Here is a 26,316-nt window from a genome sequence, read left to right as displayed (position 1 = left end):
TTGTCAGGCGCTGCCGCGGGCACCTTTGCTCCGCGGTGATTGGCTCCCGGCAGGGGCCTTGCGTTTGTCCAATATGGCGGCGCCCAGTGGCGGTGTGAACTGTGAAGAGTTCGCCGAGTTCCAGGTGATGGGGTTTTTCCCAGTGGCTGGTGTGTCCTTTCTTTTATCCCCGGACCCTGTACCCTCCTCTGGCCTAGGAGGGAATGCGGACAAGTTATGGAAGAAGCGGGCAATTCGAGGCTCCTTTTTCGAGCCATTGGAGGTCATGGGGGCGCGGGGTTGGCCTTAGAGAGCCAGGCTACTCCTTGGGGGTCATGGTTCTCTCTGCGCCGCCCAGGCCCTGAGTAACCCCACGGGACACTCCGGGTGGCTGCGCGGTGGTAAAGCCGAGCTCGGCCCTGTGGGTAGCGATCGTAACAATCGTTTAGCCATCCACCGAAATCTGTACCTAGCCTGTGCCATTTTCGTATTGTAAGTTGAGCATTTGTAGGAGATTAAAAGAAAAAAAAAAAGTGAACGAGAGCTTACTCGTTTGATAAATCAACTTAGCGCAAGTTTTATTGTTTTGTTGGGGTATAACATTTGGAATCTTAGAAGAGAGATTAATTCTAGTACCTGCCCTGGCCTTTCTAAGCATTAGAGAGAATGTAACATTTAAGAAAAACGCTGTATCTTTTATACAAGCACCAGAGGTCTAGGGTTAAATATTAACCCGTGAATTAACAGGGGTTTGGATTTTGACCAAGTTACAATGAAAGTTATCTGTTCCACTGTAGGCACAAATGTGCTGCTGTCTAGATTACAAATGTATTTTTTTAAAAATATTTTTTCTTGATTTCAGAGAGAGAAAAATGGAAATATCGATGATGTTAGAATCATTGATCAGCTGCCTCCTGCACGCCCCCCACTGGGGATCAAGCCTGCCACCCAGGCATGTGCCCTTCCCAGAATGGAACCCAGGACCCCTCAGTCTGCAGGTCCACGCCCTATCCACTGAGCCAAACCAGCTAGAGCTACAAATGTATTTTTAACTAAAGGTTTTGAAAAATTATTTCACATGTCATTGACCTATCTGTAGTCAGCTTTGTGCTTTGAGCCATTTTGTAGGGAGTGGTATTCTTGAAGATAACCTCAACAGACCGAATTCTTTGACAAACCATTTGGCCAAAGGACTTTATATGGGGTCTTTTTTATGTGAAGTCATTACTTGCATCCTCTTCACCACTTCAGCTGCTTTTCAGACTAGCTCAACACTGCAGTTGACTTCAAATATGATTCATGTGCCCAACAAATGCAAACATTTGTAAAAACCTTAAGTAGGAAAAAAAAAGACTTGAATTCTAAAGTATATGGACCGTTTAACACGTTAAGCGCTAAGCCTGTTTTGTCTTCCTTTCCGATTTCACCGATATGCTGGCGGCACCAGTGACTGACTGTCCGGTCGGAAAGTATAGTATCAGTCATCGGTGACTGACGTGGCGCTTAACGTGTTAAGGTTTACACCATTTGTCGCCGTGGTCTTGTCACATTAGTACTGTGATTTAACGAGTCAATACACTCAGATAATTGTGCAATGATAGTTTTAAGGTTTATGAGAAAGAGTCTTGGTTAGTGAGTTAGATGTTCTGGGTTCTAGTACTGCTTCTGCCATTAGCTTTGGGACCATGAGCTAATCACTTAACTCCTTTGGGAATTAGCTTTAGAATCTGTAAAATAAGATTATGTTAAGTAATATTTAAAACTTATTTCCATCTCTATAGTGTTATTTGAATCTCTAAAACCAAATTTCAGAGGATCTCTTTTTGTTGTTAAAACACTGATTTTCCGCAGGAACCGGTTTGGCTCGGTGGATAGAGCGTCGGCCTGCGGACTGAAAGGTCCCAGGTTCGATTCCAGTCAAAGGCATATACCTGGGTTGCAGGCACATCCCCAGTGGGAGATGTGCAGGAGGCAGCTGATCGATGTTTCTCTCTCATCGATGTTTCTAACTCTCTATCTCTCTCCCTTCCTCTCTGTAAAAAATCAATAAAATATATTTTTAAAAAACCCCAAAAAAACACTGATTTTCCTTTTGGGAGGTCAGATAAAATGTTGTAAGTGGGGCAAAAGCTAAACTGTCGTGCAGAGCCATTCCATTCACAGAGAAAAAAAAATCATAAAATAAGTCTAATTAGCGATATCTAGGGGAAGTTTCTAGATACTTTCTCTAGGACTTTTCCAAGTGCATGGTTTATAATGGAGAATATCCTGGGCTAAAAGTCGGAAGAACTGCTTTCCCAGAGCTGGTCTTAACACAATAACATTTGTCCCTATTGCCTTGGCACACAATAACATAAGGGAAGGTGCTGTGAAGTTATAAAGCTTTAGTATAGCATTGAGGTTTAGGTGAATTTAACTGGCATACTCACAAATTATTAAGCAGTTTAAATTTTTTAAAGCTGTGGAACCATTACATTTTCTGTGTGAGTATCCTAAATGTGAAAAGCACTGCACTGAATACTTTCAAAGAGAAACAAGTCACACATATTTTTTGTGTGTGTTTCTTTTGATATTTTTTCTTTACTTTTTCTTTCTTATTTCCTTGTATGTATTTTTGTTGTTCTTGTTAATTGTAAATCATTTTTTTAATTGATTTTTTTAGAGAGAGTGGAAGGGAAGGAGGGGGAGAGAGATAGAAACATCCATGTGAGAGAGATACAGCGATTGGTTTGCCTCTCTCACAAGCCCCGAATCAAACCCGAGACCCTTTTGGTTCTTGGGGGTAATGCTCTAACCACTATAAAGATTGGTTGTATTTTTTTCAGAATTTTATTATGAAGATATTCAAATACTACAATAAGTTGAAAGAATTGTACAGTGAACACTGGTACCTACCATCTAGATTCTTTAACGAGTGATTTGCTATATTTATCAAATAGCAATCTCTACCCATCAATCCACCTTTTAAAAAAATTATATATTTTTATTGATTTCAGAGAGGGAGAAGGAGATAGAAACATCAATGAGAGAGAATCATTGATGGATCAGCTGCCTCCTGCACGCCCCCTACTGGAGATCAAGTCTGTAACCCGGGCATGTGCTCTTGACTGGAATCGAACCCAGGACCCTTCAATCTGCAGGCCGACGCTTTAGCCACTGAGCCAAACCAGCTAGGCTGTTAAATGAGTTTTGACAGAAAGTTTCTTCATGCCCCTTCCAGTCAATCCTTGCCCCATCCTTCTTTCCTCTGACAACTAGTGTTCTGATTTTTTTTTCTGTATAGGTGCATGCTTTATGTATTTATATATTTTCATTGAGTTGAGAGAGAGAAAAACATTGATTGTTGTTCTACTTATTCATGCATTCATTGCTTGATTCTTATATGTGCCCTGACCAGGGATTGAACCCAAAATCTTGGCTCATTGGGCTGACACTCTAACCAGCTAAGCTACCTGGCCAGGATATAGATGTAAAGTTTAAGAGTTTTTAAAGTGTTTTAAATTTTTACAATTCTTATTTTTCTATTATAAAAGTTGGACTTTGCACTCCTGGAAAATATCTTATTTGCAAAATGAAATAAAATTCAGAAAAGAGTCCGGCCGGCATAGCTCACTGGTTGGGCATCAACCTATGAACCAGGAGGTCATAGTTCCATTCCCAGTCAGGACATATGCCTGGGTTGCAGGCTTGATCCTCAGTGTGGGGCATGCAGGAGGCAGCCAATCAATGATTCATCATTGTTGTTTCTATCTCTTTCTCCCTCTCCCTTCCTCTCTAAAATAATTTAAAAATACATATTTTTAAAAGTCCAGAAAAGAATGTTTAAAATTGAATGTCTGGAATCCCATTTTAACATTCAGCAACAATTTATTGAATATTGTATTAGTCTGCTAAGGCTGCCATGATAGATACCACAAATGGTGGCTTAAATACAACAGAAATGTATTTTTTCACAGTTCTGGAAGCTAGAAGTCCAAGATCAAAGTCCTGTCAAGATTGGTTTCTGGTGAGCCTCTCTTCCTGACTTGCAGATTGCTGCCTTCTCACTGCATTCTCTCATGGCCTCTTTGGGCTTGTGAAGGGAGAAAAATCTTTGGTTTCTCTTTCTCACCAGGACACCAGTTCTATGGGATTAGGACCCTATCTTACTTACTTCCCTAAAGGCCTTATCTCAAGATACAGTCACATAGAAATTTTGGGAAGGCACAATGCAATTCAAAACAGTTACGGCTAGCTACCAGGCACTTGGGAAGACCCAGTGGACTGGATATAAAATGTAGAAAATATTGAGAATATGAATAAAATGCTTTAACAGTTCAGAGAGAAATAACTCAAGAGATGATAATTTAGTTGGGCCTTGCCCAGCTGGTGTGTCCCAATGGTTGAGCATTGACCCATGAGCCAGGATGTCATAGTTCTATATCCAGTCAGGTTGCTGACTCAATCCTCACTAGAGGGTGTGCAGGAGGCAGCCGGTCAATGATTCTCATCATTGATGTTCCTATCCCTCCCTTCCTCTCTCTGAAATCAATTAAAAATAAATAAATGAACTGGGCCTTAAGTGAATAGGATCAGGGCTATTTTTGGTAGAAAAAACAGTAATTAAGGCGATTTTATGTATTTGGGGAAATAGCCAATCAGTATTGCTGGAATTCAGGTGGCACATTGAGATTACACAAAAGATTAGAACCAGATTGTAGAAGGCCTTGGATGCCAAGGGAGAGATTAAGGAGCCAATTTTGAGCAGAGGGTGTGAGATGATCTAATAAGTGTTTTAGGAAAATTCATCACTTGTGCCATGGTCTTTGTTCAGGCTCTGTTATTTTTGCAACTAGCTTTGTGATAGGTCTCCTTATTTTCAGTCATTCCTTTCTCTAATATATCCCTCCTTCAATCTAATCTCCATAATATTGTGGCTTTATACTGTTATCTTCGAAATTTTAGAATCTGAACCATGCATCTAATTTTAGGCTTATATTACTAGGTCTAAAATACTTAACATGGCATTCAGTCCCAAAGTGCCTCTCTTTAATTATATCTCTTACCACTGTCCTTACTCATGCATGTTTCTCTCCCCCAAATCCTTACCTCCTCCAATGTACATTTGATCTCTGTTGTCCAACCACATAGGCCTACTTTTCTCTGAACACATTATGCTCTTTGTTATTTCCATGCTTTTTTTCAATTGTGGCTACCTTGAAATCCTTTTTTCCTGACCCTGTCTGAGATCTAGTTCATATATCACCTGAACAAAACCAACTCAGTATCCCTTCCCAGAATGTTTAAGTCTTAGTATTTCTGATAGGAATACTTATTCGTTTATACACAGTTGATTTTGAGTTATATGATAATAAGGTACAAACTAAATAGACTATTGTCTAGCATTAGTTATGGTTCCTCTTGCAACATGCCCAGCTGCTCTCTGTCCCTGTGCCTGGGGTTGCTGGTTGTCAGAGGACTCTGACAGTTGCAGGCAAGTCTTTGTTTCTGGCTTAGGGAGAACAGTGAGTACTGCTGTAAAAATGGGGTTTGAGGAACTAGGTCTGTCTAAAAAGAGCACATGGGATCTACTGGGTGCCTACAGGCAGAGGGTGTGGAAAGGAAATGTTAAATCTGAGATTATTTTTTTGGAGTACATTTGTATTTTACTGACTTGTAATAGACCTTTTCCCACCCCCACTGCCCATAAAACCTAAAAGCTGCCCAAAATAATAAAAGGAATTTACCAAAGGGTTAACCTTAGAAATATAGTATAATTATAGAGAGACAATACACATTTACTCTTCCCTACTACTAAATATGATTACTCTTTCAGTACTGAAATTGAGATTTTATCCCACAATTACAGGTAAGACAGAAAATGAAATTCCAAGATAAAGTACGTAAATAATTTTAAAGAGTCAGTCTAAAATTAGAGATTCATGATATATTAGAATCTCTTCTTGTTTTGAGGAAGGTGAAAGATAGGAGAAGGTAGAAGCACTATAAAATTTGAAGAGTTCTTTTTGTTATGCTTTGACATTTTGAAGCTGATTAGGATTCCAGGTTCTACACAAAGATGTAGCCTATGGAGAACCACTGAAGTGTGTGTATTTCTGTGAACTTCAGTTGCAGTTTATTGTATACTAGAGGCTTGGTGCACGAAATTCATGCATGGGCTGGTTGGGGGGGAACCCTCAGCCCAGCCTGCACCCTCTTCAATCCGGGATCCGTCTCGCAATCTGGAACCACTGGCTCCTAACCGCTCACCTGCCTGCCTGCCTGATCCCCCTAACTGCCTAAATGCTCCCCCCTGCTGGCCTGATCCCCCTAACTGCCCTCCCCTTCTGACCTGATCGCCCTGCCTAACTGCTCTCTCCTGCCAGCCTGATCCCCCTAACTGCCTATCTGCTCTCCCCTCCTGCCCTGATCCCCCTAACTGCCTAACTGCTCTCCCTTTCTCTCTGTGCCCTTCGGACCCCTGGCGCAGGCGTACTGAGAGCTCTCCACCTTGGCCCCACCCCCACCCCATCCTGATTAGTCCTTATGTGCCAGCGTCCCGGCCAATTTGCATATTCCTCTATTAGTATAGATAAGCTACCAAGGACATTTTCTTGGTTGAATTTGTGAGAGAGGGTATGTGATTAGGGCTAGGCATCAGGTAGGTAGTAATTCTTTATGAATGAGACACATTTAATGGCAGTACTTTTGTATCTACATTAACCTTCCATTGCTGTTAGTCTGTGAGGGCCGCCCAGGCTTTCTTCTGGACCAACAGTTTACAACCGGTGTGCTGCAAGAATTTTTAAAACATGCAATACCTGACTAGTCAGGGGCACTGACCTCTTTTCCCTTAGGTTGACAAATAAAAAAATGACAACAGCTAACACAATAATAGTTGTTTGGTGTGAATGAATCAAAATTACACCTGTTTGTGATTTCTTTTTGTTTTTGTTTGTTTGTCAGATAGGCATAATATCTATTTTTTGGTGTGTCTCAGAATTAGTTTATTTGTACCATGAGATGGAAAGGGTTGAAAATCACTGCTCTAGACCTCTAGTTGTCTTGAGAGCTCTAGCATTTTTCCCACTATAATGAAATGTGTGCCTAGTGGGTTTATAGTTCTTTTCCTTCTCCCTTTAGAATTTTGGGGAAAATTTTCCTTATCTTTTAGCTTTTCTAGTATCTTTTCTGTGATATTTAAGAATAGCTTATAGTTCTCATCAATCCCTGAACAAGTACAGTATTAGTTTAGAGCAGTGTTGGTGAACTCTAACACTGGTTTAGAGACTGTCATATTTTCTTAAATTCAGCACTATCCATTAGATCTTTCTGTGATGGTGGAATTTGTGCTGTCCAATATAAGTAGCCACTAGCACAGTGGTGGCGAACCTTTTGAGCTCGGCATGTCAGCACTTTGAAAAACCCTAACTTAACTCTGGTGCCATGTCACATACAGAAATTTTTTGATATTTGCAACCATAGTAAAACAAAGACTTATATTTTTGATATTTATTTTATATATTTAAATGCCATTTAACAAAGAAAAATCAACCAAAAAAATGAGTTTCATAGGTTCGCCATCACTGCACTAGCAGCATGTGGCTCTTGAGCACTTCAATTATGGCTAGTGCAACTGAGGAACTAAATTTTAAATTTTATTTAATTTTAATTAAAGGAACCTCATGTGGCTAGACTGTACCATATGAAACCAAGCTCTAGGTCAAATATTTTTTTTTTGTCTTTTTTTTTTCTTTATCTTTTATTTCTTCTAGGTCAAATATTGATAATTTTCTAGCACACAGAGAAGAATTGTTATAGTTGATAATCCACATTTGTAGGTTCTATTGATTGATTCATTCATCACCTAGTAATGCAGATGAATTCCTACTGCTGTATAAGTAATTTAACAGTCTGTCCAAATAGTTTTATTGGAGGAAATTTGACTGTATAGCTACCATCAAATTCAAAATTGGTTAAAGTTCCAGGTAAATCAAAACCCTAGGCAGTATCAAGTTAGGTAATCTTCCACCATGATTGCTTTATCAGTCTCCTAACTAGTATCTCTACATCTACTCTTATTCTTCTGCATTCCATTTTCTACACTTTTTTGTGTGTGTTAATCCTCACCTGAGAATATTTTTTCCATTATTTTTAGAGAGAGTGGGGGGTGGGGGGAGAAACAGGCATCAATTAGTTGCCTCCTGCACACGCCCTGACTGAGGCTGGGGATTGAGCCTGCAACCTAGGTACATGCCCTTGACCAGAATAGAACCCATGACCCTTCGGTCCACAGGCTGATGCTCTGTCCACTGATCCAACCACTTTAATGTGGAGCCCTAGCTACACACAATGAATTATCCCTGTGCCACCTGCCCATTAGTCATTTAATACTTTAACTTTAAGCAATCATTTCAGAACATAAGTCTGATCATGTAGTCCCACTGTACCTAAATACTTCATTGGTTCTCCGTTGCTCCCAGGAAAAAGACTAAGATCCTATCATATGACCTATAATGGTTTGTCCTCATTTACACCATGTTTTCTCTTACTATCTGTACTTAAGCCGTTAAGTACAGATACTATCTGTACTTGAGTCCGTTAAATACTTTATTTAAATGACTGCCCGGGTTACCCATGATTTTCACCCTGCTGAATCTAAAAGTTAATTTCTGTTCATATCTTTCTTAGTAAAGTTCAACACAGTTGACCATTCTTGGAGCCTCTCTTCATCTGACTTCTGTGACATCATAGTCTTCCTTGTGTAGTTTTAGATGCTGGAGTTCCTTCTTGTCCATTGGTCCCCTTCACTGCTATGGTCTCTCAGTGATCTCTTTTGATCCCATAGCTTTAAATACATCAATTTGTTACTATAACTCTAGTCCTACTCAGTGTCAGAATGGTATATTCAACTTTCTACTCAGATATCAAAAAGGCATCCAAAACAGAACTTAAAAACTTTTTATTCTAAAAAATTTCAACATACACAACAGGAGAAAGAGTATCATAAAGTTCCATGTACCCATTCCTTAGCTCCAACAATTAATTCATGGTCACTCTTGTTTCAACTATACTCCTACCACTCCCCCATCCTAACCAGATTATTTTAAAACAAATCCCAAATAGATATTTTTCTATAAATATTTCAGTCTGTAGCTCTAAAAGGTTACAAGTTTTATTTATTACTAGAGGCCTGGTGCACGAAATTTGTGCATGGGTAGGGTCCCTAGGCCTGGCCAGTAATCAGGGCCTTCCAGCTGCCGGCTGGGGCCTTCCTTCATTCCACACTGCCCCCTGGTGGTCAGCACACGTCATAGTGAGCTATTGAACTCCTGGTTGAACTCCCAAGGGGACACTTTGCATATTAGCCATATATATATAGTTTTTTTTCCTAAATATATTTTTATTAATTTCAGAGAGGGAGAGAGAAACCATGATGAGAGAGAATCACTGATTGGCTGCCTCCTGCATGTCCTACACTGGCGATCAAGCCCACAACCCAGGTATGTGCCCTGACTGGGAATCGAACCAGGACCTCTTGGTTCAAAGATCACTGCTCAACTACTGGGCCACACTGGCCAGGCTAAAAGGTTACAGTTTTAAACATAATACAAGTATAACATAATACAAGTAATACAATTAATAATAATCCTAAATATCATCAAATACCCTGTGAGCCACAATAGAACTATTGATCTGCCCACTCCTAAATCTTTTCTTCCCTCAGCCTCTTCCTCATCGTCAATTAATGTTACAACATCCATTCAGTTGTTCAGGCCTCAAACTTAAAAGTTATCCCATTTTCTTTTCCCACCCACTACCCTTACCAATTCAGCAGCAAGTTTTATCAGCTCTAGTTTCAAAATAAACCCTGAATCCAGCTTCCTCTTCCTAAGTCTACTGCTACCACTTTATCAAACTACCTTTATCTTCCCTGGACCACCATAGTATGCTAAATGGTCACCTTGTTTCCATTCCTCTCTCTAGTGCATTCTCTACATAGCAGCCAAAGTTATCTTTTAAAAAATTAGTTGTTTATATCATCCCCTTGCCTAAAATTTTGTTACCTTTAAAACAGAATCCTTTATTGTTTCCGTGGTCTCTGGTCCTTCATTTTGTTGTGCTCTGACCTTACCTTATATGACTTTCTCCCTTACTCACTCCTAGCTCACTTAATGTTCTTTTAGTTCTTCAAACACCCCAGTTTGTTCTTGACTCATTATTTTTTATTATTCCCCCAGATGCTCTTATAGTTGGCTCATTCATATTTAGGTCTCAGCTCAAATGCTTCATCCTCACAGTGGCCTTGATCTCCCTATCTAAGGTAGACCCTTCCACCCCACCCAGTTACTCTTCATCCCTGTTACCTTAGTTTGTTTTCTGAAACCCCTTATCTGTGGTTTCATCCTGTGGTCAACAACAGTCTGAAAATATTACATGGAAAATTCCGAAAAGAAACAATTCATAAGTTTTAAATTACACAACTTTCTGAGTAGCGTGCTGTCCTGCTCCATTCCACCCAGGACATGAATCAGTGAATCATCTCTTTGTTCCCTGTTCATTAGTCATTTAGTAGTTGTCTTGGTTATCAGATCTACTATCTTGATATTGCAGTGCTTGTATTCAATAATAATGGCCCAGAACATAAGAGTAGTGATGCTGGCAATTCAGATATGTCAAGAAGAAGCCATAAATAGCTTTCTTTAAGTGAAAAGGTACGCATGTATAAGGGAAAACACAGTATATATAGGGTTTAGTACTGTTCATGATTTCAGGCACCCACTGGGGGTCTTGGAATATATCCCCAGTGAATAATGGGGGACTACTTTATTGAAATTATCTTGCCTGTCTCTGAGAATTTTTCTCCATAAACGCAAGGAGTTTTTCTGTTTTATTTACCACGATAGCCCTGGTGTTTAGAATGATGTCTGACATAAATTAGACATTAGTGAATACTTTTTAATGAACAGTGAGTTAATAAATGAGTGAACTCTGTGGTACTGTCTCTAATTACATATGTTTTTAGAAGATTATTGAGGCCTCTCAGTCAAGGAAAGCTTTATCTAAAGGGTATAACTTAAATGTTGGCTCAGAAGATCGGTTTGATTTTAAAAGAGGCTTTTTTTTTTAATAGTCAAGTTATAGGAGATAAAGTTAACAAGGTAGGTCCCTCTCTGCTACTTACCTATTTTTTGACTCTCTAAATAGTGCTAACCATCATTTGTTTGGAATTTGCCATTTACTGACATGATACATCCTGTACTGTACATAACGCATTATTTAAAGTTGCTTAGTGAATATGTTGAAATTAACCCCTAAGAATTCCAGTGTACAGAGAATGATGATGCTATTGACAAAAATAGAAACATGCAAGAAGAGGGGATAAGATAGTGAAGTTGTTTTTAGACCTGGTGTTGGCCTGTGTTTTATTAGTCGAGATTATGAGCCTTCTAAAAACAGTTTTATTTCTAGATTGAAACTAGAAAAGATGGTTAAATTACTAATGAAAGATAAGTGGTCTAAGTGGTTATTATAATTGGGAACAACCTAAATGTTCATTAATGGGGAAGTGGTCAGAAAAGTTGTGCTACCTGCACAGGATAAAATAATTATTAATAACAAGGGCAAAATGCTCATGGTATAATGTCATGAAGTTGGACTTTAAACTGTTACATAGTATCTCAGTTTTATAAAAATATTCATAGATATTTATAGGCAAAAAACTGAAGGGACATGTTAAAATACTGATAATGGTTAACTGAGTGATTTTAACTTTAAAATTTTTTTCTGATTTGTGTAATGCTTTAATGCTAGTAAAAATATTTAACAAATGGATAAAAAAGAAATAAAGGAGTTGGTTTCAGTTTGGATTAACGTTTGGCAAAGGAAAGAAATAGAATGTTATGCTGAGAGAAATAGAAGATCTAATTGGCTTTATTGAATGATTAATGAATCAGGCAGCATTCTATCTAGCAAATAGAAGGGACTTCCCTGATTTTCATACACATTAATATTGAATGTGAACTTGGATGTTGTCAGTAATAAATCTCTTCCTAGAATTATATGCTCCTGTTTTCTTGATGATTTTGCAGAGATCATGTTTGTTTGTTTATGGGTGAGGGGGGCAGGTTTAAGAAATAATTTAAAGAGAAAGGTATACTACATCTTTTCTAGTGTTTATATTATTTGGAGACAGGATGTAGCTAACTCCCAATTCCTCTGACAGATGTACGCTAGTCAAAATGTTGGGAGAAGGGACTATGCTATGCAGGCTTACTCACCAAAGTCCAAGTCCTCTTGCCTGTTATCATTTTTCTTTTGGTTGGTTTGAGAGTTGGAGCCTTTCTCAGGGGGAGGAGGTCTTTGGGAAGTGTGAGGCTAGAGTTCCTAAGAAAGGTAAAACTGATTCTTGCTTGTTCTATAAACAAGAGAGCCATGAAGAGATGTGATTCCTTCTCTAGCAGCATATTTTGTTTCACTTATTTTTATCACAAAAATTATACCACCATGGTAAAAACAACAACAAAAACTTAACAACAAAAAGCCTAAAAGGGAATAAATTTAATTTCAGCAAGTTAACCACTACCGATAGTTTCTTGTGTTATCTTGTGTTATCTTTCTAAGTTTTCTACCTAGCATCACATTTTAGAGTGATAGAGAGGGAATGGAATAAGCAATTATGCTGGATTGATTTGGAGAATGTGGGAATCCAGCTCAGTAGAACACTTGATTATACCCTGGAGGTGCAAAGAGCACACACTATTTGTTAAGTACTGTGGGCTTACGAATGAATTAATCTTTACCCTTAAGATGATCACATTGGAGCCAAGGAAACAGAGCTGGTGCCCATTATTAGAATTACTATTATATAATTCTTGTAACGAAAGTTTTCCTGTATTTGCACTATATTTGGCGTGGTTTCCCCACTCCTAACATACAGGGTTGTAAAATCAAGAGCTTTATGTTTTGGTTTCAATGCTTCTTTTTAAAAAAATCACTTAACTTTCCATTCAGGTTATTCTTCTTTTATTTTAAAAATATATAGGAATTACTCAAGGTGATGAGGACGATCGATGACAGAATAGTACATGAATTAAACACTACGGTTCCAACAGCTTCCTTTGCAGGGAAAATTGATGCCAGCCAAACCTGTAAACAACTTTATGAGTCTGTAAGTGTATCTTTTGAGTCTTTCTTTTGTGCTTCTCTGCGTTTCTTTGCAGGCAAAATAAGAACTCATTTGATAAATGTTATAATTAAACTGTGGATAAAAGAATGACGGTATGTTTTCTTCTTGCTCATACCTGAAGGTGTGTATAAGTTTTGTCCTAGTTTCTACAAACTGAAGAAATGTGTGATTGTAGGCACAGTCTGTGAAGAGATGGTCCTAAGGAATGGGAGTGGTCATTTTTGGCTCCTTCTTGGGAAGCCTTTAACCTAAGGAAACCTTATATACAAAGGAATGAAGGAGAGAGTGAAAACAGTCAAGTAAAATAGTGAAACAAGAGAAGGGCTCAGTCCTGAGAAGCCACACAGCTGGAAAAACCCGTCACACCGTCTATGTCTTCTTTCTTCCCTTACTCGTTAGGAAGGGGATAGAACCATTTGGCGGTTGAGAGAGAAGGAAAGTCACAGATAAATGTCTTTTCCTGAGACTTTGGTTTCTCAAGTATGTATTTTCATTGACTCTTAAAGATGCCCTTTATTTTTCTCTTTACTTTCTAAAAGCGGAAGGAAATAATGATGTAGCTAAGTATTTTTTATAGTTTACTTATATCTTTTCTTTAACATGGAAGCTAAAGTTCAAATGGCACTTGCTTTTTTAGGCTCTACTGCAAGATTATTATTTGGATTCATTGTCTCATAAAGAAGGTATTACTTAAAACCTAAAGTCCATTTCTCAGTTATGAAAAAAAATCAGTTTTGCATGAGCTTATTCATATCAATTAAATTTAAGCAGTTAACTGCTGCTATTTTTGTTCTGCTTTTATATGAAAGTACATTATAGTGGTTTGAGAAATTCACAGGGTTGTGGGCTTCGATGAGTAGAACCCAGTTTTGGAGGTAGGGAGCACCGACCTAGTCCTAATTTATTGTGAGGTTGTTTGACTGTTCACTTCGCTTCTTTGGGTAGCTGTCTAAAGAACTAGAAATTATGATCACTTTAGTGACCCCGCCCCACTACCCATATAATCTTTGTAACCTATTTAATTGTTTCCAGTGTTTTTATTAATTTAGAGCAGTGATGACGAACCTATGACACGCGTGTCAGAGGTGACACACGAACTCATTTTCTTGGTTGATTTTTCTTTGTTAAATGGCATTTAAATATATAAAATAAATATCAAAAATATAAGTCTTTGTTTTACTATGGTTGCAGATATCAAAAAATTTCTATATGTGACACGGCACCAGAGTTAAGTTAGGGTTTTTCAAAATGCTGACACGCCGAGCTCAAAAGGTTCATCATCACTGATTTAGAGGTTTATATTGTAGTGATTAACAAAATGGATTCCAGATCTAGATTAAATCCCACCTCTGCTACTTCCTAAGAAGATGACCTTGAGCATGTTACATAACCTCTGCTTTAGCTTCCTTATTTGTAAAATAGTATCATAAGAATATCTCGTTCATAGAGTTGTTAACAGGATTAAATGAGCTAATATAAAGTGCTTACTGTACTAAATGTTTTACATATGAATGCTTGATGCTTCTATTATTAGTTATTGCTATTATTACTTGTTATCCTTTTGTTGAGCCAAGATAACCTTGCATACGAAATTTGGAACCTTTCTGTTTTGTATATTCTTAGGTATGTGTTTGGATATTTTTCTGTCGTTATCCTACAGCAGCAATTTTCAACCTTTTTTTATCTCCTTGACACACATAAACTACTTACTAAAATTTTTCAGCATATCGAAAAATATATTTTTTGCTGATCTGACAAAAAAATAGGTATAATTTTGATTCACACCAAACAGCTATTGTTGTGTTAGCTGCTGTCAGTTTTTTATTTAATAAGCTAAGGGAAAAGAGGTCAGTGCCCCTGACTAAGTAGTCAGGTATTGTATGTTTTAAAATTTTTTGTGGCATACCAATGTACCACAGCACTCTGGTTGAAAATCACTGTCCTAGAGGGATTCAGCAACATGAACATCATGCAAAAGATTGTTTATCAAGTAGTTTTGTGCCAGGGATCCCTGCAGCACAGTGTTAATAAATACCACTGAGTTCCTTCAGATATTGTCTCAGCTAAGAAATGGAACTCCATGAAATGGCTAAGCTGCCTGTAGTCACCCTGACTTACTTTAGTCCCTGACCCTTCCTCTGTAGCTGCTGAGAAAGTATTTGCACTCTAATGATAATGCTTTTTCATAGGAGGTGATCAGCAAAGTTATTATGAAGCACCTGTTTTAGAAATTCCAAATCTTAACAATTACTTGTAGTAAAAATAAAATAATTTTATGAGATCCCCTTATTAGAGCATATTCCCTTCAGTCTCTGAAATTTTTCTAGCTATATTTATTGTCCTCAAGGTAAACATAAAAATCAGTCCTGAGCAATATAGCGTCTATGAACTTGGAACAGTGCTCCAAACTATTATTGGTGTTATAGTGATTGATTTAGGGTGATTCATATATACTTAAATGGTATGCTTCCCCCTTACATCATTTTGTCAGAAGTTCTGGAAGATTTAAAACACACAAAAAATGCTATGACAAAAACTTCGTAATTTTTGTTTGATTTATTTTTTTAAATTGATTTATAGAGAGAGGAAGGGAGAAAGAGGGAGAAACATCAATATGAGTGAAACATTGGTCGGCTGCCTCCTGCACACCCCTAACAGGGGATCAGGGATCCAGCTGCCACAGGGCATGTGCCCTGACTGGGAATCTAAGCAGCAGCCTTTTCCTTCGTGCACGGAACGATGCCCAACCAACTGAGCCATACTGGCCAGGGCTTTTGTTTGATTTGAATGATACTTAACCAAGGGTCATTCTCAAGGTTCTAAAACAAACAAATTATGTTGAGGAAATTAGAATTTAATTTGAAGTTTACTTAGAATCAACTTTTGCTCTAGAAAGTAAAACACCAAAAAAAACCCCCATACTATAATTAGGACAGCTGTTGGCATCATATTTCCCTTAAAGACAGAAAACATTGTTTTAAAATAATGATTAAAAGACATGAAAATTTTAGATTAAATGAAGTTTTTAAAGTTTTGATAAAATAAAACCGAAAGTCCTAGATATAACCCCCTTAAGACTAGTTTTGAATCATTCTCCTGTCTCACTCCAATGTCTTCGTTTCAAAATTGCTTACCCCAACTCAAAGAAAGTATGGTTATAATATACTTATTGTTCAGGATTTTCCCCCCCTTTATTCAAAGGCCTTCCTTGCATTTTACCAAGTTTCTTAATAAATTTACTTCAGTTCCTTTGATAAGCACTTCATATAGATCAGAAACAGTTCTCCTCTGACCAAATCCTAAGCATCTGAATTGCTAATGAGCCAAGCCTGGGTTAGTGCTATATTTTCCTCTGCTAGGCTCATGTCACATAACCTGTTACTAATTATCAAGTGTCCTCATTTCTTTGACATAGATGCACAGAAAAGTCCAGGCATATTCCTCTTGCACGGGCTCTGAATTCTGAATTTTATTGAAGGATGGTCATGGAAACCAGATTAAAGCAATTGATTATACAGAATAAAAGAACATTTACCCAGTAATTTCTCTTTACATCAAGTGGGTTCACAGGAGGCTAATATGAAGGAGAAGTAAGCAGGTGAGGATAGGAGGGTGATCTGCAGCTAGATGTCTATCCACAGGAAAGGGGCAAGTTAAAGAGGGGAATAGTAAAGGAAAGTCCAACCAAAGAAGGAAACTTAGTGGTGAGAGAGACTGAAAGGAAAGGTACAAAATTTGAATTTAATTTTTAAATGCAGATAGAAAAATGTCAACTGTAATTGAAAAATAAAAATTAAAAATATTAAAATAAGCCCAGCTTGCCCGTCTCAGTGGTTGAGCATTGACTTATGAACCAGGAGGTCACGGTTCGAGTCTTGGTCAGGGCACATGTCTTCGTTGCAGGCTTAGTCCCCATTAAGGGGCAGGTAGGGGGCAGGTAGGAGGCAGCCAATCAGTGGTTCTCTCTCATCATTGATGTTCCTATCTCTCTCTACCTCTTCCTTCCTCTCTGAAATCAATAAAAATATATAAATATATTTTTTAAAGAGAGAGATTTCTGACCATCATATCAGAAACCAAAGGGATTTAAAGAAAAACTGAGTTGAAAAAATATTAAAATTCTAAAAACTAAAATGCAGATAGAAAAGTGAGACTATTTTGTTAATACTTCTAGTTGGTGTGAGTGTTATTTCACCAGTTGCTGGGGAGTTAGACACAATATCAATGTGATTAAATAACATCTGGTATCTGAGCAGTGTATTGAGTCATGTTGCCCCTAAATATTAGAAGTAGAAAGGATATCAGTGATTATTTTCTCATAATTTTACAAAAGAGGAAACTGAAGCCTGGAAATGCTAATTACTTAGTCAGTCTTACGCAGCAACAGGAGAACTTCTTACCTCTCAGGATGGTTCTTTTCTTTTTATTCTCTTTTAGGAAGAGTAGTTCCCTGCCCTCAATGGCTCCTTTAATTTCCTGTAATTATACCTGAAGGAGTAAACAAGTAAAGAAGCAGCATATTGGAATATGGAATATGAGCCTTGAGGCTGTCTTTGTGAATCAAATGTTACAATGAAAAAAAAATAGCATATTAGAGAAATTTACTATAGGTGAGGTTAATGTCTATCAGGCAGTTTACTTGTACTTTCCTTCTCTTTCCATTGGTATGGTTTATAATTACTAGTAATGCACTTTTAGTACTGCACTCTAGAACTGCAAAGTTTTATTCTTTCCAGGCGAAAGATACACCAGTCATTCTCAACCATAGGGTCCCAATATGATCATCTGGGAGATGTATTTCAAATAACTTATGAAGAATGCTTATAGAATGGTTAAGTTAGTGCTGTATTTTGAATATATAATGGTTGGGTTATCCCTGTTATAATTATCACAGGTTATTCTCTCTTCAGAAAGAAGGAGAAATGATAATTACACGGAGCAAGTTAAAACTTAAATTTTAGTTGTAGGTAAACCACTGTTATTTATGTACCTTTATAATGGTGATAATATATTATTTTAGCGCTTTTGCTTTTTCTGTGCCCCAAATTTTGGGGATGTCATAAACATTTGGCTATGATCATAGGAAGGTGTTTGAATTGAATCAAGGCAGAAAATAGATGTGAATTGTTATATTGGATTTGCTATATCAACATGAAGGTTAGTAAAAAGTTGCTCTATCAGTTGTCCTTTCAATCAACACACACAATTGATGGAATCAATAATCTGTACTTTATACATAATTTTTCCTTATTAATACTTAAACTTTAAAATCTTGAAAAGGGCTCCGTCTTACATAGGTAAAGTAACTTCCTTTGTTTTTTTTTATTGTAACTAAGAGCTGCTCTACATCACTTACTTTATAATTCCTTGTATTTGGTGACAACATGAGGCTGAAGAAAGCATGAAAGGACAAAAAAAGAGAGGAAGAATACCAATAGAAAGTGGCCCAGAAGATGTGTGAGAGTGGGTGTGGGGTAGAGGAACATATGGATGGAAGAGGAGAGAAGGGTGTGGTAGGGAAAAGGAGACTGAGGCGAAGAGTCCAGTGTGGGGGTGCAGGAAGAGGGGTTCAGGAAGAGAGCAGAAAGCCCTGGGAGCTTATTGAGGAAGAGCAGGACCTGAGCACGGCAGGGGTGCTTCCTTTGATCTGTTTTTAGGGGATTTAACTAATTAGCACAATCTTCTCTTCCATAGATGTAATTTTTAAACACTGTTTTAGAAAGTATTACATTTTTGTAGTCTAAAAATAAGGACTTAAAAAACAACACTAAAATGTGATAAATTGGTGTGATTTTTTTTTTCTTTTTTCATTCCTTTGTTCTTTTAGTTGATGGAGGCTCATACCAGTAGGGACAGATTTATAAAAAATTGTATAGCTCAGACTTCATCAGTAGTAAAACACCTCCGAGAAGAGAGAGAAAAGAATTTGGACGATTTAACGTTATTAAAGCAACTTAGAAAAGAACAGACAAAGGTAAGTTGAATAAGGTTTACATTTCTGAGGCAAAGTTTTTCCAAACTTAGCCTTCAAAATAAAAGTTTTTAACATGAAAAATTTAGAGTAAGATATGATTATTACTTTAAAAAAATTACCAAGATATTAAAACTTCATTTTCAGTGGAAATATCCAATGGTAAATTGGTAAATTAATGTGCATTTCATGAATGTATGCAGTGTAGCAGGTTTAGCTAAAAGAAACACGTAATCACATTTTATTTCAATTCCTGCTGTTAAAAGTAAAAGGATTAATTCAGACCAATATTGCACCAGAAAATCTAGGGAAATCACATCTGTATCTGTGTCCTGAGGCTTGACTTGAGAAGAAACATTTCTTTTTTTTTTTTAATATATTTTATTGATTTTTTACAGAGAGGAAGGGAGAGAGATAGAGAGTTAGGAACATCGATGAGAGAGAAACATCGATCAGCTGCCTCCTGCACATCTCCTACTGTGGATGTGCCCGCAACCCAGGTACATGCCCTTGACCAGAATCGAACCTGGGACCTTTCAGTCCGCAGGCCGATGCTCTATCCACTGAGCCAAACCGGTTTCGGCGAGAAGAAACATTTCTTAAATGTATTTACACTTTGAAAACATTCACCTCTGGTGTTATTTGTAGAAATTTGCTTCAGTATAAAAACTGCTTCAGTAATTAAATACAGATAATTAATTTCAGGACATTAACCTCTTCATCCATTAAAATATAGTATAATTTAATATAACCAGATATACTAGAACCTCATTATAATTTATTTCCTTACTATGGAGAAGTTGCTGTGGGTCTTTGGCTCTTTTTTGGACATTCCATTTAATCTCCCATTCCTGTAGCTTTTGTGGTTAAGAAAATAGCAAGTGCCCTCTGAGTGCTATGTCAGAGGAAGCCTTATTTTCCAAACTCAGCTATAATGTAGATAAGGTGTGGATGTCAGAGTATAGTTAATGAAACAGAACACTTCTTTTAGCTCTTAAATGTGACATGTCAGGAAAACAGGTGAAATGTACCATATTTTTCTATGTGAAATGCGTGGCTGTCTCCTGGGGGTCTCTTGAGGGGTAATTTTCTATTTTGATATAATTTCGAACTTACAGAAAAGTTGCAAGAATAGTACAAGGGACTCCCATGTACCCTTTACCTATATTGACCTATTTGTTTACATTTTGCTCCATCTGCTTCACAGTCCATTGTCTTCATGCTCCCTTCTCCCTCTATCCTTCTCCCCCTCTTTCCCAGTCTTCCTTTCCCTCCCACCTATACATACATACACATTTTTTCCCTGAGCCTTTTTGAGATTATGTTTGGCATGTTGTACCCCTTTAGCCTTACATATGTTGGTTATTTCCTAATGACGGGCATTTTCTTATATGACCACTGTACAATTATCAAAATAATGTCTATATTTGAAGATGCCATGACAGGTGACTTACTGAGCCTTGCATGTCAGGTGAGTGAAAATCCACTGTGGGATGGAATCATGTTTTTCATACTGAACAGTTGTGAAGTTTGCCCTTTGTTAGTAGATGTAGCCAAACTTTGAAAAGGCGGCCTTGTCATCTCTTTCAAGCCTTTGTTCTTGGAGCTGCACATGATGAGTGCACTTTCTCATCATCCCCCTGATGCTGTATGTCTCACTGGATACAGGATTCACCCACTGTCTCCGCTGCTCTCTTTGGTCATGAGACTGCTTCAGCCCTGTGTTCCATACCTGCTTACTCATCAGGGGTGGGTTTCTCAATAGGGGACTTCTTCTCTAATGGTCATCTTGCTATAGTATTAGTGTTTAGGAAGGCCTAGAGATAATTTATATAACGCCCATTAAAGTATAGTTGTTTTGGGGTTTTGTATTTTAACAGACTCTTGAAGGTATTAAACAAAAATGCAGGGCAAGGCTGGTAAATCAGAAACTGAAAAATCACTATTTGCAAATTAAGTCAAACAAAAGAATAAAGTGACTGTTAGTGGAGAGCAAAGTTCAGAAGCCAGTGAGTGAGTGGATGTGTCACACAGTTTACCCTGCCCTCAGTTCTGCCCTCTGCCTCTAGGACCCAGAGAGAATCACCAGGGTGAGCACTGTAAAGGGGGAGTTTTAGAAACCACTCAGTGAGTCAGGAAAGCTTTCTACCTGATATCATATAGGACAATAGGGTAACCATGAGTAATACTTAAGCAAATAAGGAAACCTGAATTTTTTATTTGCTATGGAGATTATGGAATCAGAAACAGCTCTTTTTTTAAAAAAAATATTTTTTGGAGAGAGAGAGGGAACTATCAATTTGTTGCTCCCCTTATTTATACATTCATTGGCTGATTCTCGTATGTGCCCTAATGGAACAAGGCTCTAACCAACTGAGCTACCTGGTCAAGGCAGAAAGAGACAGCTGTACAGAGCTGTTCCAGCTCTACCTCTTCATTTTCTGTATAGGAAACTGAGACTCAGAGATACTAACTCACACCCTCAACGCACAAGCTAGTAAGTGCTAGAACCAGGACTTGAACCCATCTCTTCTGACTCTGGATTCAATGTTTTTACATTTAGTTGTGACTGATAGTCAAATTCTGATTACTGTAGTGGACATACTTAACTTATATACAGAGATGATAGTCTTAAAAGTCCCACTTCTTTACCTAAATCCTTAACTCAGAAAAATAACATCCCTTGCTGGAACTATAACTGCTGTCACCTATTAGTGATCTTTGAGAAGAAATTTACCTCTTTTAAGACCCAGAGCATTTTCAGAAACAACCATCTCAAAGGTAGCATTATGATGGTGGCATTGAAATTGTATTAGTAGTTGGCTGTAATATGTGCAGTGTTCAAGAATAGAAAAAACATGGATTACCAAGGCAGACAGACAGCTCTAAGGAAGTAAATCCCATCTACCACTTGGCTTTGTAACCTTGTAAATAACTGCTCTGAAACTTCTGATTTTCGATTTGTAAAATGGAGTTAATACTCTAACTTTATGCTTTCCTTTTTTTTTTGGTGGGAGTTAAATGAAATAAAGTATGTAAGAACTAGCATGTTGGCTGATACAAACTAGCAGCTCCTTTCCTTTCCTTTTGGGATCTCTGGGACTCCATATTTGTTACATTAATCATCTTCACAATATCTCCCAACCAATGGTTTCCACATACTGTTTAACCACTACTTAAGGGGGTAGGAATTCACTGTCTTCTGTGGCAGTGCATTCTCTCTTCGTAATTGTTCAGAGGTTTTCTTACGTATTGTGAAAACCTGCCTCCCTGTAATGGGTAAAATCACTGCACCTTACCGTTCCCTTGGAGCTATATAGGATAGGTCTGAAGCCATTGCTACATGGTATCCCTTTAAATATTTGAGAGCAATTATGAAGATTGTCTTAGTGGCATGTTTGAAGCTTTTACTTCTCTGGTGGATAGTCCAGGCTTTGAGAGAGCAGTGACACTTTAATAATTTCTGGTCCGTATAGCTGATTAAAATCCGAAACTGAGGTGGCTTTGGTATGTGCAGGTAGCTTCTTCAGACTTGTTGCCCCTTGACAGCAGAGCACCAGTCATGGAAATGCAGCCCTTCCCCGTGTTCCCCAGTTTCAGTCCTGTGTACTGGCCTGCACTCTGACACCAGCTCTGAGTCAAGGAAGGGCATTTACAAGGAGCCATTGTGTCAGTACAAAGTTCCAGTCTTATTTGTATTATGTGCACATTCTCAAACCTCCTGCCTGAGCTACAATCCTGTTAGTCAGGTTCTTTGGCGTGGGGCTCCGACTCATGGTTGCCCAGATGGCCTGGGTCTTGACTTTGGCCTGAGGAAATCATCCTGGTTTTGACCTCTTGGCTGTCACAACCTGTAGTTCTTGCTTTTTTCTCCTAATTTTTCTGAATGTTTTCAAGCCCTTTTCCTGGTATTGTTAGGTTCTTTCCTTTCAGGTTTCTCTTACTAGAGGTGACTAGGAATATGATGGGCCCTGACATCTGGACCTAGCAATGGACTCGGCTACTTTTATGATTAGGTTGGCAGTTATAAAGAAAATTAGGAAGACTTCAGAATTTTTTGCCTTAGACCTCTGGAGCTGTATGGTCAAGGTGTAGAAAACTCATGCCTTTCATCACTTGGGCCTTATATAGTCCCCTTCCTCTCTTTGGTTCTGTCCTGTTGCCACCCCCCACTCTCCCCCCCCCCCCCCCCCAGTCCTTTTTCTTAATCTAAATCAGATTGCCACCTCCTTACTATCCTTTTTATTCCTCTGTGCTGTCTGCAAATCTGTAGAATCAGTAACTAGAACTGGGATTTTTTAGTTTAAGGACATGTGAATTTATAGATTTTTGATAAATCTTTCCAAATTGTCCTTTATAGAGGTTGCATCCATTTATCTTTATAGGCTATTTTTATTTCTTCTGTGAACTACTTGGGAATTTGAGATTTTTTTTAAAGCTCTCAAGGTGATTATAATATACAGAAAAGCTTGAGATCGATGGGTTTTATAAGATTTAGCAATTGACTAGTTATAGAAAGAATGTGTGTCAAAGAAGGTTCCAAAACCTAGCCCAGGTAATACAGCTAACAAAGAAAGCAGGAGTGGTGGCTGGTTTTGTTGGGAAAACATTATAGAGTTTGGTTTTAGATTTTAATTTAAATGTTCATAACTTATTAGTAAGTTTGTTTTTCCTTTCTTGCAGTTGAAATGGATGCAGTCAGAACTGAATGTTGAAGAAGTGGTAAATGACAGAAGCTGGAAGGTATGAAATAATCTTAGCTCTGAGAGAACTGGGAGGGGGAGTAAGGAGAGCCCTAGGGCTCCTAAGAAGAATAGAGATCCTTCATTTACAGGCAACGAGGGTTTTCACTTGGGAGGGGCGTGGCGGGGCAGAGGATGTGGTTAGCATCCAAATAGAATCGTCTTATAAAAACTAATTTTAGCCCTAACACAATCCTATATTGACAGACAGTCACAGAATGTTCTTTTAACATTTATGATATGTAATTTGTTTAGATTTTTAGGAAGCAAAGTAAATAGAACAACGCATTATATAAATTTACACAGTTTAACAAAAGACTTTCCCTTCAAGCATACCTACTTGTAAGTAGGATCTGGCACTCATTTAGAAAAGCACAACCGATGTTTAAATACTTTTTATGTTATTTTTAAAAAAAGGATGAAACCTTAAACTTATTTTAGGTATTTTCGTCTAAGTGTCCAGAATATGGAACTGAAATGTTTGTTAGTTACTAAGTAAGCTAGTTTGTGATATTTTTTTTCCTTGAATAATTTAAATTTTATTAAAATACTAAAATTGCCTTATAAATGCATATCAAAGCACTTGGTCGGTCAGTTTGAACTGGTGAGAAAACTCTGCTTCTTAAAACTGCTGGCCTGGGACAAACGATTATGTCCTCGTGAACCATGAAAAATTTAATTTAGCTCCAGGCCTGATTTACACATGATAACTTGATGACTTGTTTCTCTTTAACTATCTTAGGTGTTTAATGAACGCTGCCGAATTCACTTCAAACCTCCAAAGAATGAATAAGAGGATACTTTTTTTTAAAAGGACCGTGTCATCTCATAAGAGCTAAGCATGACAGATATCAGCAAGGCGGGCTTCCCAGGACGATCTCTGAGCCAATAGTCCAAGACCTTTTGTTGATTTCAGCCCCACTTAGCCAAGACCTCAAGTATAAATAATTCTGATAATTATGGAGAAATCAACTGCTATTTTATACTGATTCTGTTAAAAAAAAAAAAAGATGTTTTATAACTATTAAAATAATTTTCTGACTCAGTGTATATATTTATTTGATGATTTTCCAGGTTGAGGCAGTAAGTTCTTATAAGAGAATATGAACAGAATTTTAGTATCTGATTTTATTTGTATAATACCTTTTTGATTTTTATGAATTTATTGGGATGAACATGGACCTTTTTGGTTGCTGATGATTTTATCCCTTTATGTTTGTAGGCTTATTGCTCTTAAGTAAAAGGGCAGTGTTATAGGCTGGATCCTGTCCAAAGAAACTTTCTCTTAGTATGTTAACTTTTCTTGTTTTCAAATGCAATGGAAACTTTTTCCTGGACAGTACTTCTGTGGACATGAAAAGGAAAGCAGTAAAACAAATTCAGAAAAGGAAAAGACAGAGGAGGGCTGTATGATAGTAATCAAGTAAGTCAGTGAAAAAACTAATGTCAGGATTTGGTCATTGCAAAAAACAGTACTTTTTAGTACAGGATGATTGTATTAGTTTTTGTTGCTGCCTAACAAATTACTACAGTGTAGCAGCTTAAAATCCCGCCTATATCATGCAGTTTTGTAGGTCAAGAGCCCAGGCAGGCTAGGCTGGGTTCTCTGAGACCAAGTTGTCAGTCAGGCTGCATTCTCAGAATCTTCCTGCCTCTCCAGTGTGATAGCTGAATTTAGATCCTCTGTTTTAGGACTGAAATCCCCATTTCCTTGCCGGCTGGCATGGGCTAACCTCTTGAAAACTATCCACATTTCTTGATACATGGCTGCCTCCCTCTTCAAGCTAGCAACAGTGCGCTGAGTCCTTTCCACTCTTGGAGTATGACTTCCTTTTCTGGTGTAAGCTACACAAACAGCTTTTACAGGGTTTGTGTGACTAGTTTAGGCCTCCATGATAATCTGCATCTTCATTACATCTGCAAATCCTTTGACCAGGTAATGTAACATCAAAGATGTAATGTTTCACATTCACCGTCTGAAGGATTAGAGTGGGGTATCTTGGAGAGCCATTTTAGGATTTTGCCTACCACAGGTTAAGCCACATGGCTCTGGCACAGAGAGATTGACCAAGTGGGTCATGAGTAGGCCTATGTAGTATGTTGATCTTGGTCAGATTATGCAGTTGGAAGTGAGCAATACAAGTATTAAGTGCTTGCCATTCTTTTAATAGAACTTTTAAGCACATACTGTGTGTCAGACACTATCTTAGTTATTGGGGGTATTGATACACAAGACCTACTTCTGTGAAGATGGTAACCTAGTCTTTTTTAAAAAATATATATTTTTATTGATTTCAGAGAGGCATAGAAACATCAATGATGAGAGAATCATTGACCGGCTGCCTCCTGCACGCCCCCCACTGGGGATCAAGCCTGCAATCTGGACATGTGCCCCTGACCAGAATCAAACCCGGAACCCTTCAATCAACAGGCTGATGCTTTATCCACTGAGCCAA

At 37.9% G+C, this 26,316-nt stretch overlaps 1 protein-coding gene across 3 annotated transcripts; it reads left to right on the top strand.

The window, feature by feature from the left end:
• Nucleotides 1-70: 70 nt before the first annotated feature.
• Nucleotides 71-24,905, top strand: MIX23 (mitochondrial matrix import factor 23). Of its 3 annotated transcripts, XM_070403577.1 has the most exons (6): nucleotides 87-124; nucleotides 3,936-3,985; nucleotides 13,004-13,129; nucleotides 18,975-19,121; nucleotides 23,802-23,861; nucleotides 24,603-24,905. In XM_070403577.1, exons 3-6 carry the CDS (start codon nucleotides 13,019-13,021, stop codon nucleotides 24,651-24,653), a joined length of 369 nt encoding a protein of 122 aa, XP_070259678.1. In that variant the 5' UTR covers nucleotides 87-124; nucleotides 3,936-3,985; nucleotides 13,004-13,018; the 3' UTR covers nucleotides 24,654-24,905. The 3 variants fall into 3 exon arrangements, with proteins under 3 accessions (XP_070259677.1, XP_070259678.1, XP_070259679.1); XM_070403576.1 differs by lacking the exon at nucleotides 3,936-3,985 and having other exon boundaries at nucleotides 71-124; XM_070403578.1 differs by lacking the exon at nucleotides 3,936-3,985 and having other exon boundaries at nucleotides 113-149.
• Nucleotides 24,906-26,316: the final 1,411 nt, after the last annotated feature.

The sequence above is a fragment of the Myotis yumanensis genome, unplaced genomic scaffold (genome assembly GCF_028538775.1).
Source record: "Myotis yumanensis isolate MYYU_CA2020_CCGP unplaced genomic scaffold, mMyoYum1.0.hap1 SCAF_2, whole genome shotgun sequence".
NCBI classification, from domain to species: domain Eukaryota; kingdom Metazoa; phylum Chordata; class Mammalia; order Chiroptera; family Vespertilionidae; genus Myotis; species Myotis yumanensis.
This window is presented reverse-complemented; position numbering and strand designations above follow the sequence as displayed.